Raw genomic sequence first — 18,994 nt, forward strand, 5'->3', positions numbered from 1 at the left:
TTTTTGTTTTTTCCATTTATTATTATTATTATTATTATTATTATTATTATTATTATGTTTTGGTTTTCAAACAAACATGATCTCGATGTGCAGGAGATGTTCTAGATATTACTTTTTGCATGGTGATCTACTCCAGTTCCTGGTAACAGTGACTCAAAGCCCACGTGATCAGCGTGGTCCTATAAATACCTTTTGAGAGCTAAGGAGGGTAGAGTGACAGTCTGGCTGGATACCTACCCAATCCCGTGCGTAAAAGAGATTTTGGAAAGACATTCGGATATCCAAAAGTCGACTTTTAAATGACCCACAGCTCAAACTCATCACAAACGGAATCCGTCGTGTTTGAAGACGAACCGCTGTGTGCATCGGTGCAAGATCGGTGATCTTTGATTTAACTATTTCACACCAGAAGTTTCCTGCTCGATGAGAACCTCGCACGGCCCCGCTTGACCAGGAGCAGCGAAAGCCACAGGTCAAAGAGTTATTTGTCTTTTGAGTATATTCTAGCCATGTGTGCATCCAGTAGTTGGAGATAAAGCTGCAGCAGAAGTCTGGTGTGCTTGTGAGGAGGAGAGGGAGAGGGAGAGCGTTTGGCTCACCGGACCACAGGAGGAGGAAATCTGGGAGAGAGGGGGAAGAGAAGCGGCGTCTCCAAGGATGACTTTAGGGACGGATATGTCCGACAGCTCTGCATTGTCCGAAGATGTGGACATCGACGTGGTTGGCGGTGACATATCGGTCGGAAAGGACGGAAAGTACATTCACCACGAGTTCAACTTGGACAATGACTCGGACGATAATTACTCCCAGAACGCGGCAGACAGGAGCTCCTCTCCCGGTCTCAGCAGCTCCGACTGCCCCTCAGACCAGATGGGATCCAGCGCGGACGCCGGCACCGTGATTGGGGATAAACCAAGAAAAAGTGCACTTGTGAAGCCACCTTACTCCTACATCGCCCTGATCACCATGGCCATCCTGCAGAGCCCCAAGAAACGGCTCACCCTCAGCGAGATCTGCGAGTTCATCAGCAACAGATTCCCTTACTACCGGGAGAAATTCCCGGCGTGGCAGAACTCTATTCGCCACAACCTTTCCTTAAACGACTGCTTCGTGAAAATCCCACGGGAGCCCGGAAACCCCGGCAAGGGCAACTACTGGACCCTCGACCCGGATTCCGCAGACATGTTCGACAACGGGAGCTTCTTGCGCAGGAGGAAGCGCTTCAAGAGGCACCAAACTAATGAAATCCTCAGGGACTCCGGGGGTTTCCTGCCCGGGTTTGGATACGGCCCGTACGGATACAACTATGGACTCCAGCTGCAGAACTTCCACGCAGCCCACAACCCGTATCACCCGCACCACACAGGTGGTTCGTTCCCGTTCCCCAGCGCCCCCTGCACCTTGCCCTCGTCAGCCTCCATATTCCCCGCGCCGCATCCCCTGCCTTCCCTTTTAGGGGCAGATTTGAGAAAGCCCTTTTACCCTCAGCTGAGTCCGTCTCTGCCCCCCCTCAAGACGGACTCCAGCGCTCCGAGTCGGCCTTCGTTCTCCATTGACAATATCATCGGCGCGGCCAACTCCACCGCCTCCTCGTACAGCGCGCAGCCGGGCAGCCAGGCTCAGATCCTGGCCATGCTGACCCCAGCACTGGCCTCTGCCTCCAGTCACTTGAACTTATCACAGGAGGGCATATTACACCCTGCTCCACAGAGCGAGACATTTTCCAGCAAAACCCCGAATATGAACACTTGTCCTTTCTAAAAAACTAAACAAAACAAAGAAAAAAAAAAGGACCCTTGAATATCTTTTATTAAAAAGCCAAATGTGGCGTCGTCCTGTGTGAAGGTAGGCTGAATATTCTTGCGTGTTTTGGCTCTCCTAAGGCTCGAAGAGGAGAGTAAAGTTTATTTATAACTTGTAAATATGTGCATAATATTGAAAGACAAGATAAACTTTGAGGGATCTTTTTTTATATATATAAAAACAACAACAACAACAACAACAACAACAAAAGAAAAAAAAAACAATGCTGGCCTGCAATCTGGCATCTGTCCTTCATTTGTCGATGGGAGGGGGAAAATGATTCTGTTATTTTATAGGTAAAAGGTGTCACTCATGGCTTATGATTTATGATTTTTTTTACATATATAATTGAGAATTTTATTATGATTTATATTGTTTTTATTTTGTGCGTCGTGAGAAAATGGCACTGTTGTTGTTGTTGTTGACATGACGAGAGACGGCAAACTCAGGTTTTATTTAGAAAGCACATGGAGTCATAGGAGGGAGGGGAGGCAGAGGGGGAGACAGATGGGTGGTGGGTGCTTTGACAGAAAAATATATATATATCAATCTCCCACTATCTATCAACCCACCCCCCCTCCCTCCCTCCCCACTCAATCACTCACCCACCCATCGAAATTTCTTCTACATGGTGAATTTGTGACAACATCATTTCATATTGTTGGGCTCGTATAGGTTATGTGGATTTGATAGGCTATATATAACATTTAAAAATGGGCGCATTACCTCTCTCAACCTTTTTACTTGTTCGTTCACAATTTAATCTGTGAAGCATACAGTCTGTCATGTGTTGCCAATAGAGAGACACCTAAATGTTCATAGGTCATTTTTTTTGTTGTAATGACAAGAATAATAAATGTTTGTGAATTTAAAAAAAAAAGAAAGAACAACATCGTTTTTTTTTTCATCTTGCAGGGAAGGTGTTTGCATCACATATGTGGGAAAATTAGATATATAACGAGCTGTATTGAATTATCTTAAATGAGGCCATGTGCTGTTTTGCTAACATCATTATTTTTATTTTTAACTTCCAAATTATTAAGTTTTCTTATATGGTGGTTTCAGGATTTAATTTAATTTAATTTTAATTTTGAACTAATTTTATTTGAATGGTTGCACGTCAGGACATTGAAGTCTAATTTACCCATTTACACCTTAAGGCCAAATCTTAATGCTCCAATCACACGTCTCCTAATTACAGTTAACTGGGGACACCACTGGGGTGCGTGTGTGTGTGTGTGTGTGTGTGTGTGTGTGTGTGTGTGTTTGGGGGCGGGTTGGGCAACCTCGCTTGGTAAATGAAGACTTTGTAGGTGTGAGAATCGCACAGAACTCGGTTGAAATATTTCAAACACGACTTGATGTATATAACAGTCATGAATATCACGCAACAGTGGGCAAGCATTCCACTTGTGTGGCTCCTGCTCGCTTGTAAAAGGACCATTTTCTAGTCAGTTACAAAGGCCCTAAATGAATGGGGGACGTTGGCAGGGCCTCGGCGGCGCGTAATTGAAAGTGAACAAGGATATACCCGCGGTCTTTGGGGGCTTTCGTTGCTAATTTGTAGCAGCATTTTTCATCAGGCTCCTAATCCACCATAATGCGGCTTTTTGGCCGTTTGTTGATGTTGTCAGTGTGGACCCCTGGCCCTGGGGAGTGAATGTGCGCACAGCGAGCGGTCCCCCAATGTGAGATCAGCCACACACACACACACACACACACACACACATTTGGACCCTGAAAAGCAATCTTCTCAAAAGGCCCTCGGTTTGCTCCGCTTTCATGTCATCTGTGTTGTCTCGGGATACATATAAAGGAAGCAGTGGGACTCGTCCGGCCACAGAAAACAGGCCCATTGGTCTTTTTCAGAGTTGTTGGAGCACATGTTTCCAGGCAGAAGGGGGTGTAAAGCCTCTTTTATTCCGCAGATCTGTGTGCAAATGGTTAAATTAGTTTGTGGGTGTTTTGACAGATGATTATTAAGGATGAAGGGTGGGAGGGCTGACTCCTCTGTTTTCCCTCAGCACAGCTCACTGAAAGTCTTTGAAACGAAAACCAACACATGACTACTTTCTTTATCCAGAACCAGCCTTTCTTTCGTTCTTTTAAAAAAAATCTCTCTCTTTTCTTTCACCTTGTTAGTGCAAATTGGCCAATTGATAAATATCACATCAGGATTTGAGAAATAGCTCTAATTTGAGCCCCCACCCACCCACCCACTCCCATTGTGTCCGTTTCGTTAATTGATATCCTGCATATATAATTTGCAGAGTAAATGAGGTGGAAAAAAACATTAGCAGACTATTGAAGTTTTCTCCGCGCAGCCGCCCTGACAGGGAGTCATTACGCACCGCATCAGTCCATTAAAATCCACATGAAGCGTTTGCAGAGGTGGTTAAAAAAACATTTAAGTAACGACAGGAACCAAAACTAAGCCAATAAAAATCACTGGACATAAAGCAACGAACGCACACGTACACACGAGGAGGTTCAGCCAAAGGCACAGGCTTCACACAGGACGACATTTGAAGAGATTTTCAGGATCAAATGCGTTTGTTGGCAGATTACAGGCTTGTGATCGGAGCAGACAAGAAACCAGCACAAATAGCGAGAACACTGGAGCTAATACAACACTTCCCCTTTTCATTTCTCATCTAAATCCTGGGATCACCGGCCTGTGGTGGACACGCCGAGTCCTGGTTGTCACTTCCAGACCGTTCAGTTTCAGCAGCGGGCCGTCTTTCCAGACGCTCCACTGCGTCTTTTGTCATACTTCGTGACGTTTTCTGAAACGAAATGAGGATTGAGTGTGATGTGAAGTGACGGGCAAATGACTCAACAGTCGCCACAAACACATTCATAAATTTCAGGGCATTTTCAGTTTCTTTCTAACTGCTTCCATATGTCCTGTTTGGGCGTAAGCATCTTAAAATCCGCTTTTTTGTGCATTTCTTGGCATAATCATATATTTAAAGACTGAAGCGTCAGCAGAAATTTAGATTTATATCTTCTTCCACTGAACATGTTTTCTCATTTTACGAAACTTCCAAGGAACTATATTTTTATTATTACATAGGCTATTATTATTTTTACTATTATGTCTTTCATTATTATTATCATACATTTTCCTTCTCTCCTTTAACAGCGCATGGTACTAGGAGATTAAATGAAATCGTTCACCTTCAGCCTTTCACTGTCAAATTGCCAATAATGTTACGTTCGAAATCGATGGAGCTGGCTTTGCTGTCTCTTAAAGGACACAAAGCGAGACTGTGTGTGTGTGTGTGTGTGTGTGTGTGTGTGTGAGCACTGATGTCAGGCTGCTCCAAGGTCACGTTCGTCAGCTGAAACTGTTGAAAGCCAGTAGAATATAATATAATTTAAATACAGATAATGGGAGCTTTATGCCCAGTTATCCTGAAATTAACCAAATTTCCTTCAAATAATCAATAAGACAAAAAGACAGGGCAGGTGATTTGATAATCGAAGTAAAATGTGACAAATAGTTTACTAAAGGCTTTTCTTGGCTGTTATGTTTTCTGTCAATCACTGAAGGAGTGAAAGGCAAATTTTAGCTTGAGATAATTAAAACAGCAGACGGGTCCAAACTGACTGATTCACAGTTATGGAAGTCCTCCTGGTCTATACAGGGAAAGTCTAGAGTGAAATAATGAAGACAGCTCCATCTCATTTTACTTGTTGGGGACATCCTGGAAAACCCTCTCTCTCACTCACACACACACACACACACACACACACACGAAACCACAGTGTCCTCATTCTGGTTCCCTGTCACCCTGAGGGTTTCCCCCTCATAAAGCAGCTACTATTGGAGCCATGACTGTGTATTTGCTCCAACGCTTTTACACTTTCTCCCCTTATAAGCCGCCCCCCCTCCAAACACACACACACACACACACACACACACACACTCGCTCTCTTTTTGTGCACACAGTGCAGACGAGCCTCGTCGCCCCCACAGAGGAATGTTGGCCAGGTCCGCGGCTCCCCGGCCTGGAGGAGAGGCGAGCCGCGGCCCGGGCTGCACCGCGGCTATAAATCACAGCCTCCCCTCGCTGCTCCCAGTCTCCCTCCAGCCTCCGTGTTTTTGCAGCAGACAGAGGAATCCTCCGCTTAATTAATTTAGAATGTGTAAATAAATCGAGGACAGTGAACTCCCCATCATCTCTGGAAACACAATATTAACTTTGGAAAGATCTTCGCCCCGCCGACTTTGACACACTAAACGAACACCTGCTGCAGAAAAAAAAAAAAAAAAAGGGGGGGGGGGGCGTGCCCAGCCCCGCATACACATGTGCACGCGCACGCGCACACAAACACACACGCACACGTTGCAGGGGTATTAATGACTGCAGATGTTATCCTGCAAAGATCACCAGAATATGATAGCAGGTGATGCTGTTTACTGTAAAGTCTGGGCGGTGTTTTCAACAAGAAAAATAAAAATATATCCGATTTTAATCCACACATTATAAAACTCTCCAAGCTCGGGCTGTCTCACACTCACTGGTTTTCGTTTCAAGCTGAAAACGTGGCTGCATTAGATTAGATTAGATTAGATTAGATTTTTTTTTTTTTTTTTTGTTATTTGGCGATGAAAACGCGCAGAAATTTACAGGCAGAGTCGCTTCAGCCAAGTGATCTGTCACCAAATGAAATAACAGACGCAGCGAGCTGCTGAAGATGGTGACACACAAGGCTCCACTTGATGTCTTCATCCATTCCCCGATTACCATTTGCACAAACGCCAGGAGGTAAGAGAGCGAAACACAACAATAAAATGTTAACAATGAACAGCCTGAAGCCTCTGCACCAGGCCTGTCACCACACACACACACACACACACACACACACACACACACACACACACACACACACAGGGGAGATGCAGCTTAAACGCCTTTCGTGTTTGCAGGAGCAGAAACTGAGCAAAAATGAATGAATGAATGATCAGTTTTGTGCCACCCCTGATGGGAGATCAGGTGGTTTTATTTAGAGGAGCTGAGACCCCCCCACCCCACTCCCACGCGGATGTGAGGAGAAAAAAAAAATCACTGACGACTGAGAGCATCACATCCACACACTTTTTTTTCCACATTCCCTCACAGCGCTACCATCTAATGAAATTAAACTGTATCTTCCTTTTCACCGTGTGGTCCCCAAACTAGATGCTTTCCAGCGTCCTCTGGCGGCCCTGTGAACTCGGCCTGGGCCCCCCTCTCCAGATCAGGACGCGCCCTGTCGGGATTTGGCTCCACCAGGACGCAGCAGAGGAGAAGTGTCTGACGGAGAGACGCAGCTGCTCTCCGCTTTCACTAGACTTCTCCCGTCTGACCTTTGGTGCCAGCGCACTGGACTCACAGCCAGGACCTGCTAAGATTAACGCCAGCGACACGACCTATTTGTTATAGTACTCCATAATTAGCCCATTGATTTTTATTAGAATTTAAATGCTACTCGTGTGGCAGAGATACTGCCTCACTACAAAGATGTTGGATTGCCTTTGCGGGCTACTTTTAATCAATCAGTGAGTCTGAGTTGTAAGTAGAAGGTGATTTTGAGTTGTTTGAACCAAATGTTTTTATTTTTATTTCTCTGTCAATCATGACTGATTATCAAGAGAATAATATAGTTTTCTCACAAGTGACCTACAGATAACAAATACTAAGCAAGCTTTTTCATAAAGTGCAATAATTGAGACAGTAACCATTTCAACTCTATCGCTTTTTTTATATAAAATGATCATAGGCACCACTGTTACGATGGTGCTGGGGCTGATTTTTACTTTAACCACGGAGGTAAATCGGTATGTTCAACAAAAGACAGTTCTGAATGTGATATTAGAAATACCAAGGACACAGCAGCCTCTTGTGTCCCTTAGGAAAGGTGAAAATGAAACTTTGTTTAAGTTGACACCTAATCTTTTTCAGCGTGAAAGTGTGTTTTCCAAAAGCAGGGGCAAAACCTCATGATAAAATTGAAGTTTACTATCCAGAGTGAAATGCGATCATACTGAGGTCGTGGGGCCAAACTTTTTAAGACAAATGTTTATTTAGAGAAGTGAGCGCTGTCTATGGGACTCCCCGTTCTCCCAGAATGCTGCACTAATGTCTTTACCAGGCCAGAGCAGACCACCAGCAGGACTCGGCAGCCTGTTGTGGCCTCTTCAAAGCAGGACTACATTCAGCATAAGATACTGTGTCCCACTAGTCCCACTAATCCAACGATAAAACCGAGCCGAATGAGTGGATTGAACAACGGTTATCATCATACAGGATGTGCTGCCTTCGCTATAAAACAACAAATGAAATGTTCAGTTGGAAGCCCTGAGTCACTTACTATGATAGAGACATATTTTTCTGATACATTTACAATTCTACATTTGTATTATTTTGCTTTATCCAAACTATTACAAGTGAGGGAGGATATAAGTTCATTTTTACGGTGTTTTGTTTCCACAGACTACGTATATAACTTTGATAAACTCCATCCAATATTGAGCCTCAGTCTGCTCTTTCATTTAATTGGAAAAAATAAATGACAATTCGATTTTTTATGGCTATATTACTCATTTCAATTACTTAAAATTGCCGCTCACTATTTAGTGCAAGCTGTTCCTTGTCATATTTGCCACACAAGCCAACCTATATGTTTTGAGAAAGTGGCGTCATCTAACTTCAAGTGTTTGACTAATTTGAGGACGAGAGCAGTTTAATTCTGAAGTGTAAAAAGCAGATATATGCAGTGTGTTTCCACAATGCTTGGAGAGCAGCAGCGTGTTTTCTTACAGTTTGTAAAATTGAATTAGATACGGTGGGGAATCTGACCTCTTGCCAGACCCGCACATTTTTCACCCCTCAGGTTTTAGTGTTCCTCAGGTATTTTTGTTTTCTCAGCTGGAACTGCCATTAGACGTTGTGTCCATGCCGTCCTTTTCTATCTATACCATCTCTCCTCTCTAGACCCCCCCCTGGCCTTCCAATCCATCCCATCCTCCAAACTGCACTCCAGGCTCCCAGAGCAACACAGTTCCCCTCCTCTGGGCAGCTCACACTCTTGCCACCAAAATTACTCTGACAAACAGACTGGACAGGACTGCATCACACAGGCGGCCCAGCAGACCAAGGGCATGCACGCTGTACGCAAAGTATGCCCACAGGAAAGTGCATGTATACACAGGAAATCACATATAGGCACAGGACCTCATGTCAGGTGACAGCTCTAATCACATGGACCACTTTGTTTTTTTATGAGAGATTTGTCAGGATTAGTTCAATTTATTTTCACTGAGCTATGGAACGAGTGAATGCAAGTCAGCCAGAAAAACATTTAATTCAATCATCAATTCAGTTTTACGTAGAGTTCAACAGTCACATCCCCTCTAAAATGTAATAAAAATTGCCCCATGAGCTGTAATTTCATGCACCATAGTGTAACTGCCACTGGTGATTTTACAGTTCAAGTTTAAATAAAAACAATCTTTGTCTTCTTATTGCGCAATAATTGTTCTTCTGCTTAAACTTTTGAAAAGATGGACACCTTCCTCTATGCAAGTTATTGACTGACAGTGCGAGTGCAAATTGCACACAATGCAGGCCCATATGGTTCTACAGTGCACAAGAGCCCTGAGGAGCCACAACAGCAGTTATAGAGTCAGCAGCATCACAGCCCGGGAGCAGCCACTTCACTGAAGAGCCAAAGTGTACAGGAAGAGTCAAGGCACAGAGACAGACAGATGAAGATGAAGGGAGATTAACTTGAAATAAGATATGAAGTGCTTAAATATTGTTTCTCATTTTTCTCCCGTAACAGCTGGCACAAAGGAGTTTATTTCTCAGGATATTTATTATCTTCACGTTGCTATTTTTCCATCCTGTAGCGTAGATTTTGCATTAAATTCATTGAGCGTCATGAGGTTTGAATTTAGAAAGGTTTTTTTATATCAGTTCATATTTGACTTGCTCAGCTTTTATGTGGTTAAGTGTGGCCATGCATAAAGGAGACAAAACATAATATAGGTCTGCAAAGTGCTGCTCTTCAAATATCTCACACATGTCAATTCAAACACAGACTTATCAAACTGGCTTCACAAGGCACTAAAGCATTGGAGACCTTTAATTATGTTTCTCTTTTATTTTCCTTTTTTTTTTTTTACATTGCTTAATATCACTATCAGCAAAATAACTGGATAAAGCTGCATCACTGAGATCCTGCCTGTGTGTGCTCTTTGCACTGCAGATAGAAAGCTAAAATCCAGTTAGTATTGCACAATGGACAATCGAGTGCATTTTTTTTTCCATCTCTGAGTGTATATGTGCTTGTGTGTATGTCTGTGTGTTAAGAGAAAACTGAATGAAAGGCAGAGCGATGATAAGACCAATCTGAGGCCCCTTAGACGGGAGAGATGTCCAACATAAAGAAAGTACAGCAGCGCAGAGAAACAACAGCCTCCGCAGTGATAGCCTGATGTAGGGGTGAAGTAGGCCGAGATTGCACTCTTAGCAGAAGTAAAGGGGCATCTGATTGTGTGTGCGTGTGTGTGTGCATGCATGTGGGGGGAAGTTAATGCTGCACATGACTAGTAGAGTCATTTCACAATGCTGGAGGCATGGCTGCACGATGGATTGGAAGCTGAAGGGGTGAGCAGATGGGTAAGTAGAGAAAGTGAGGTTAAGTGGCGGTTGGATGTTGTACACCTAAGTAGATCAAGAGTGGGGGAGTGTGTATAAAGAGAGAGAGAAAGGGAGGCAAGGAGGGAGGGCAGGAGAGCAGAATCAGACAGCCAGATATATTTCAAAGTGTGTCCAAGAAATAAATTTTGTCTAAAATACTGTTTGCAGTTGATTTCAGATTTTTTCGTATTTCGTACTGTATTTAATGATGCAGTTGGACTGTTGTGTCGCTCTTTCTGTAATGGCATATTGTCAAGGCGTACAGCCTAACACAGCTTGTCTATTGAAGTAAATGACTGGAGTGGAATTGCTCAGCAACCATGTGTATATTCCTCCTGTTCATTGGCTATCTTGACAGATAAACTCACCCTCTGCTTTGTGCACTGATCTCTATTTAATGAAGCAATTACTATATCTGGAAACAGCAGGTTATAATTACTCAACGCTTTCAAGTCCCTGATCGCTTTTTGCACCGTTGGGGTAGATGACTCAGTCTGAAGCCAAGATACACTATTAACTATTTTGTTGATAAATGCAACTCAACTATCTAAGACATGCAGACACAAAGTGTGAAAACATGATGTTCTGTAACATACAATGGATTTTGTACAAATCACTATTTTAAACTGTGTATAATTTTCATTTTTGGTTTGGCACAGTGGTTAAAAACCTTCACCAGAAATACAAAGTTGCATGGACATCATTCAGCAACACAAGAGAAGAGAAATGTGATTAATTTAAAGCACATGCCACTAAGCTAATATAGCATCTTGACCATAGGCTAGTCTTAGCTGACTACATCAGCATGCTGATTGAATTCATTAGTAATCACAGGCTGTGTTGGCTGTCACTCCTTTAGTCAAACACCAACATTTTGGATCAATTAGGTTTTTGACCTGCCGATGGTAATGAGAACTGTAAAAGCCATCACCATTCATTGGGAGGTGGACACAAATGTTTCCAAAAACTGCATATAAATCCAGCCAATGGTTACTGAGAAAAATAAAAATGTCAACCACATTGCCATCCCCTAAAGCAGGGGTGTCCAAACTTTTTCACAGAGGACCAGATGTGAAGCGGTGAATGTATTTTACCACAGAGCTTTAAATAACAGACTATAAATAACGATCCTACCTGTTGGTGAATAATACAACGAAGTTTAATATCTTTACCTCCTTCTCCGCTGACTTTCCTCCAGATTAGGGTTGATGATCCACCTCCTCCTCCAGCCATAATAATCCCACTGTCTTTATTTATTTATTGTAGCTTCGTGTCATCCAGAAACAAACAGAAATCAATCCAGTCTTCATGTTTGGTCCTTTAGGCTCCGTCAAATTCATTTCTCCGTTTATTCCTCTTTTAAAAAAAATCATTGGGCAGTGCCTTCATAGCAGGCTTGAATAATTAAATAAATAAATAAAGTCGAAATCCAAATGTCTGTAAATATCTGCAGAAATATCCGTCAGGAGCCAGGCTAACATCGGCTAACATCGGCTAACATCGGCTAACCCCGGCTTCTTCTCCGGACAGATATTCTCCACCATCGTCTGAATACAGTCTTTGATAAATTCACCTTCGGTTTAAAAAAAAAAGAAAAAGTTTGCAGTATTTAGCAATTATGGTCGCCACCTTGCAGCTCGTCTTTGTGGCATTTTAATTGCGTAAAGAAAATCACTGCTGTGAAATTAAAACGGGCTTTTCCGTCGTCTTTTATTTACAGTCGCCATTTTAGAAATTGCCTGGTAAGGGTCACGGTGAGGGTCAAAAAGCTGCAGGGGGGCAGTGCCGCTTCCACCTTTAATATAAAATTATATACATAATATATATATTAATATATATAAAAATAATAAACAATTAAATATAAAATTGTGTTTTCTCTGTGTGTAATTTAAATACTCTGGTCAAAACAATAATAAATGTTATGACAGTATGAAATTTTACGTTGGGCAAACCTCCCCAGGCTGGACTTTGGTCATGCCTGCCCTGAAGTGTACTGAAAAGGTTGTTTAATGGGGGAGGGTGTGATCCTGCCAGCAGGCAGGTGAGTGGTCACTGGCCTCGCCTCAGAGAAACAGTCTCCATGGGTGGTGAGACACGGGCTACACCGCCAGGCGCCAACAAGGGTTTGGGGATAAAGGAAGTGAGTTGTTCATGTTCACTTCTGTTTGTCTTCCTCCATATTAAGACCTGCCTAGGCTGGGACAGGCTGGCCGGGTGGCAGGCCTTTCACGGGCCTGTCAGTTCTCTGTCGCGCACCATTGTGGTAGTAGGCGATTGATGAGAAGCAGAAACAGGAAGGCAATGGGCTGCTGGGAAATAAGAACAGGAAGAGGAAGCAAGGAGAAGAGACGATGAAGAGGGAGAACTCAAGATGTATGTGGTGGGGTGACACAAATGTGAGTGATGTGGAAAAGTCAAGTGACTCAGAGAAAAGTAGGTCAGGAACACATGTCTATAGACTGGGATGTCAATCACTTGCTACATATTAGTATTTTCAGGATGATGATCCAATTATATAATAGCTGTGCTTTGGAGCTCAAGATGTATCCCACTCCCTCACTGTGTCACGTCATGTGTTATCAGAGGGTTCCAGTTAAAGAGTCTTTTTAAGTTAGCATGTGAGGCAAAAGAGTTGCCTCCTGTCTGCATGGTTTGTCCAAGGAAAATGTAAAACTGCAGATTATAATCAAATAATCTTTAAAAGAAAGGCAGATCATTCATAACAGTTTCAAAATAGTGAGACAACAACATCACCACTCTGATGAAGTTGTGAGAATTGCAAACAAGGAATACTTGGGAATATTAAAATCTTGGACAGTGACTGTGTAAGAAATAACCAGCGGGTTAAGCTCTGGGCCTTTTAAACTCACTCAGAGATCCCTCAACCCTCAGCAGCACGCCTAACTCCACCCACCTGCCGCTCCAAGAAGGAAAAAACAAACTATTTCCAAATAAAGTCTGGTCTTAGCCTCTTTCCGCTGAATCTCCTCTCCTTTTCTTATTCTTTTCAAATTATCTTAATCCCTCCATCCACTCTGTGATGTTTCCTCTTGCTCCCCCCAACAGCCGCTAAGGGATGTAACGGCTGATGTACGAAGGGTAATGGTCCTCCTCTTCCTGCTCTCACCCCTGCTGTCCTCTACTCTTGGTTTGCTCAGTGGCTCTCCCTCCCCCTAATTCGATTCTACATGCTTTTCTTGGCTTAACTGGCTCTCGTCTTCATTCATCAATTTCTCCTGCCTCTTGCCTTTCTGACTTTCTTACTTGCCCCATTAAATCCCCCCTCCACTTTTTTTTAACCTGTCTTCTTTTTTTTTTTACCGATTCTTCCACTCTTCTCCAACTCCTAGCGTTTCTCTTTCTCTTTTTTTTCTCTCCTTTCTTTCTGTCTCCCTTGCTCCCAGTTGCTATGCTTTTAGTGCTGCATCTGATTTGCAACCTCTGGATGGTCCCCATCTTGCTCCCTTCTCTGGGCCGTCTGCCTCCCTCAGAGGGAGCAGCTCACTGGGGCTGAGCGGGGTCATGCCTGGGTGAGGTATATCACTTCCCCCTATCTCCTTCTGTCCTTTCCTCATTCACCCTTTAACTTTTCTCTTTTCTCAATACCTCCTTCGCTCCCATCTTGTCTACCGTTTCTCCTCTCCTCACACCTCCCCCATTCTCTTATTCCCTTTCTCTCCTCTCCTATTCTCTTCAAGTAACATAATTGATTTGCTGAATACCTCTAGAAGCAGGCCAAGCCAAAATCCTGTTCCAAGCCTCCCTTTAAAAATGTCATTTTACTCAGAGAGGCTTGTATATGGAAATAAAATAATATTTATGATTTCGGCATATCGTGTGTACTGCACACTATGTATGTGGGACACTTGCAAATGTCTGCTGTACGAACACAGGAATGATTTAGTTGAGAAACTGTGAGTGCAGAAGCTTGTGAGAGTAATTACTTAACATGTGTGAAAGAGATGCCGTTGAAAAGTTTTGTGTGCACAGATGCAGAAAGAGAAAGACCCATGAAGAGAGCGATGAGGAGGAAAGAGACAAAAGGGCAAAAGAGAAGATGGACTAAGAGAGAGGAAAAAAGAGACTGGTCAGTGTGTGTTCTTGTAAGGGGTGGGGGGTGCAACTGAGGGGATGGCCCCCCCACCCTCCCGCTGCCCTTTCCCCACTGGCCCCAGCCAGAAGCCTCCGGGGGCTCCCTGGGTTCCTGAGGAAAAACATCTCGGCCCCCCATCACCCCTGAACCCAGTGCTGGGCTGTTTACCTTGGCCTGGCTGCCTGACAGCTTTACTGATGTTACATACAGGCACACAGGGACCCTGAGTCAAAGAGGGAGAGGGAGCAGGAGCACAGGGAGCGAAGACGAGGAGGAGGAGGAGGAGGAGGAGGAGGAAGAGGAGAGCAGCAGAGATGGGGAGGGGTGGGGTGAGGAAGATGGAGGATGGAGTGACAAGAAAAGGAGATGAAGGGGAGGAACAAGGGGCATTAGATGAAGTGGGAAGGAGAGAACGGAGGAGTAAAAGAGTCTGGTGAGTGAAAGGTGTGAGGGAGCGAGAGTGTTAGCTTACTCTGATCTTAATCACCACGATCAGATCCATTTGAGGAGATCTCCAGAGGAGAGAGCTGTTCAGAGGGCAACAGGGTGCACACTGAGTACACACTGAGAAAGAAATATTGCCGGCAAGAAGTCTGCACTAAAAACACAGGCATTAATTTTCATCAGCTCTCTAAGCCAATCGCTGTGTATATAAAGAAATATTTTGTTTTTAGGCTCATTGCTCAGTGTAGCATGTGAGATTTGAAAAGCAAATGTGGAATGGAGACTCAATATTTTGACAGGAGGTTACGTTACTCATTACAGTGTGCTGTAGAAATGTATAGGCACTTTCCATACTGGTCGTACAGAGCGAATGAGGCCCTCGCTATAAAAATGTTGACATTACTATACCATATCTATTGTTGAGAAATTAACATTGTCAATTTGGAAACAAAGCTTTGAATCATGAAAATGGTCATTCGACTAGAGAGGGATATGGAGTAAGGGTAAAGTAAGATATTTTTGTAGAAATATCTCTGACTTTCAGGGTTTTGTTGTTGGGTTTGGTTTTTTTTGGGGGGGGGGGGTTGAGTAAAATAACAAAACCAGGAAACACACTCCTGATGATCATTTAGATCTGCCTTCATCCATTAAGGACAAAACTCTCCTCTCATGTCTGGCAGTTTGTCTATGTGTAGGCGTTTGTTTGTCCGTTTCTGGGCCACAATGCTGGGTTGGGCCAGACCACAGGGGTTTCTGTGATGGGGTGGGAGGTCTGTGTTTTGCTGCTTGGAGCTCTAAGTCTTGTTTGTCTATCATGAGCAGCTGGACAAGCTGTAATAATACAAACAGGCCTTTGAACAGGCCGCTGTGTTGTGCCGCTCCGGCTTAGGTTACATCCCACACGCACACTTGCATGCTCAAAAGCGGACACACATGTCAAGCAGGCTGGTAACCACACACACACAGATTCATACCTCGAAAACACATGTTCACACAATCATGAATACAGGTGGGTGTGCAAAAATGTCCAGACAAACACTCAGCATTGCACTCTCAGTTGTTGATCACACGCTAAGTACTCCTGCACTGATCTCTTCCCTTCAAACTGTGACTGATCATCTTAAACGCAGCCATCACTCTGCCTGACAGGCGGTTAGTTTGTCTCCTCTGTTTGTTAGTTAGTTTGTTTGTTTCTGTGGACAGATGGATGGCTTGCTTGCTGTTTGTTTATGGCTAATCATTTGTCACAGTAAATCACTTTTGAGCTCCCCAGATTGTTCCCATCCTTCTCAACCTGATTTCAGCTTACACAAACACGCCAAGCTCCCTGCACTGCTGTCCTCTAACGCAGGGAACTGCAACTCCCTCAGAAAGACAGGGACAGAGATAGAGGGAGAGGGAGGGAGTGGGAGAAAAGAGATACATAACTGAGTGCCATGCCAGGCAACTGACGGATGACTTCCTCTGTTCTTATGTAATGGAGGTTTGGGCTTCACCTGCCCTGGCTGGGCCAGTGGCCTCTGTGCACAAACACCAGGATATGAGAGAACGGGGAATTGTTCTGCTGCCGGGTCAACACTCTGGAGATCTGCAGCACAACCACTGGGGGAACAAAATTTCTTTTGATGTGCAGGACCATACACCACTACTAGCGGTGTATGCACTGTTTTGCAAATATAGTGACTAATATAGCTACTAGTCACTATGGGAACATTCAATCCAACAGAAAAAAATCAAAAATATAAATAAAGATATATTTTTGATTAAATCCATAGAGATATACAGCCAAAGCTCTGGTATTGTACTTGCTTGGCTCACTGGCACTGACTACTTGTACAACTCAAAGGAATCAGTCAGTGTAAATGTTATTAGTTACATCTATGCTTTTCCTGCCAGCACAAGTCAAATCATTTTGTTGTGAATAAATCTCTGGGATCTGGGAATTTTAAGAGCTTTATTAAACACAGCTCACTCCTGAAGATGAATTCTTATTGGATGTTTCACATGAACAGCTGCTCTAAGGCCGGTTGAAGTGGTGTTGAGCTGTACGTGGGAGTGCCAGATGTGGCTAAGCTTAGTTCAGTAATAAGACAAAGGTGTAACAGGTGTAAAAGATGCTAGGAAGCTAAGAGTAGAAGCATACTTCATATAAACAATGGTGGGAGCCTACCGGATTTGGATTGACGGCACTATTTATCTGCCTGCGGGCCTCAGTGTGGGAGGATTGTTTCTACGGTCAGAGGATGTCATGTAACTGAAAACACCTGTTTGGGTGTACCATGGGTGTGAAGACTTTCTACAGGGTTTGAAAATAAATGTACAATATCACAAAGTGAACTTTCTGTATAAGACTCAACTTCACTTCTCCTTCCTGAACCGAGACTGTATCAGCCAAAGAGGGACTCCTCTGACACTGTTACAATATTCAAACACCTTCAAAGCCAAAGGGCCATTTGTTCCAAGCAAATCAGCACACCAATACCAGCATAGCTCAGTGGGGTGCAGATACAACACTAGCTCTACGCTTTTAGCCATTACATTATCCATATGCATATAATGGGCAAAAGTACCTGTTGGGTTACTGAAGGCTTACTGTAAGATGTGCATTCAACTAGATGTTTATGTTCCCTCATCTACATCTAATTTTAACCTAAACTATAACCATTTTCAGTCTTATACATTGAATTAACTATCTTACCTTACACTTAATCTTCATTGTATGATTAAGTGTGACATAGTATGACATATTGTATGCCTGTTACATTAGGCATGGTGCACATAAAGAAGGACCATATTTCTGTTTTGACCGGCAATGTCATAGATGGATATACTTAATTTATCCCAGGCTGGGAGATTGCAGAAATTGCATCTACAGCTATAGCTAACACTTATATACCTGATATAATTCAGCTTTATGCTAAATATAATCTTCTGTGATGATCTAAACCAGCAAATTACAGAGAGCAAAAGTGACAAGGGAGAAAAAGGAGAAAAAGGAGGGGAAAAGTGTAAACAACACAGAAGAACAACAATAAGTTCCAAAAACAGAAGTGTGTCTCTGTGCTGTCCTCCCAGCCTCTTGCTGCCCTCTGCTCCTGACCCCAAAGCCTCGAGGTCAGTTTGTGAACTGTTTCCCAGTGACCTCAACATCTGACCACCCTGTCCTCTACTTGCAATAAAACACAGACAACGGCACTTTGAATTCAAGCCAGCCCCATCAGCAAAGACCAATAAGTACAACACAGGCCTCACAGCGTCTGGTTGAGCAAAGAGAAAAAGTCTTTCCAGAAAACAGAGCATGTTATCACACTGTTTGCTTGTCTGCCTCTGTTTGTTCTTCCCTCATTTTGATTTCAAATTTATGTTCTGCAGAGACCAGTGTGTTATTCATTGCATGGTAGACTATATGTAAGTGCACGTAGGCAAATCCTTGCTCCATTCATCAGAGTATATTTACTTGTGAACTTTTCTGGGAGTGCACATGAGATGGTTCGTTGATTTTTTCTCTCTTGTTCCCTCTGTCTCTTTTTTGCCACTTAATGTTTTCACATGCATGCTGGGATTTGTTGTTGTGTTTGGTTTGTAACTCCTCAGCCACAGTCTTCATTAGAGAATGAAGGGGAAAAGTATTTGTGGTGGGAAGGTTGAAGGTCATGGCAGTGTTTGGAAAACACACGCGTGACTGGTTGGACAGCAATGTTGTGCTAAGAAGACTCTGATGAGTCAGCAAAAACAACTGCTGTATATTTTCTGGAGGAAAAACTGGTTTGATGTTAGTCCCTGCTTCAGTAAGTGCAGCTCACATTTTCACTGATTTATTTTGCTGTCAGCTGGCTTCTTTACAGGCCAGTATAGTCTGTGAGCCAGTGAAGTACAGTATTCGTACACACAAGCAACTACGTCACCCACGTTAGTATTACTTCTCAAATCTGCTGTTTGCGTCAGCCAGCTAACATTAAAT

General features: G+C 43.4%; 1 protein-coding gene across 1 annotated transcript; it reads left to right on the forward strand.

Annotated features, from left to right (window-relative positions):
* The first annotated feature begins 233 nt into the window (after positions 1 to 233).
* Positions 234 to 1,829, forward strand: foxd2 (forkhead box D2). Its single transcript, XM_029500350.1, has one exon. It carries the CDS (start codon positions 658 to 660, stop codon positions 1,759 to 1,761), a length of 1,104 nt encoding a protein of 367 aa, XP_029356210.1. The 5' UTR covers positions 234 to 657; the 3' UTR covers positions 1,762 to 1,829.
* The last annotated feature ends 17,165 nt before the right edge of the window (positions 1,830 to 18,994 follow it).

The sequence above is a fragment of the Echeneis naucrates genome, chromosome 4 (assembly GCF_900963305.1).
Source record: "Echeneis naucrates chromosome 4, fEcheNa1.1, whole genome shotgun sequence".
Taxonomy (NCBI): Eukaryota; Metazoa; Chordata; class Actinopteri; order Carangiformes; family Echeneidae; genus Echeneis; species Echeneis naucrates.

Excerpts from the sequence above, each read along its gene's own strand:
- foxd2 (XM_029500350.1), top strand. The coding sequence starts at position 658 with ATGACTTTAGGGACGGATATGTCCGACAGCTCTGCATTGTCCGAAGAT.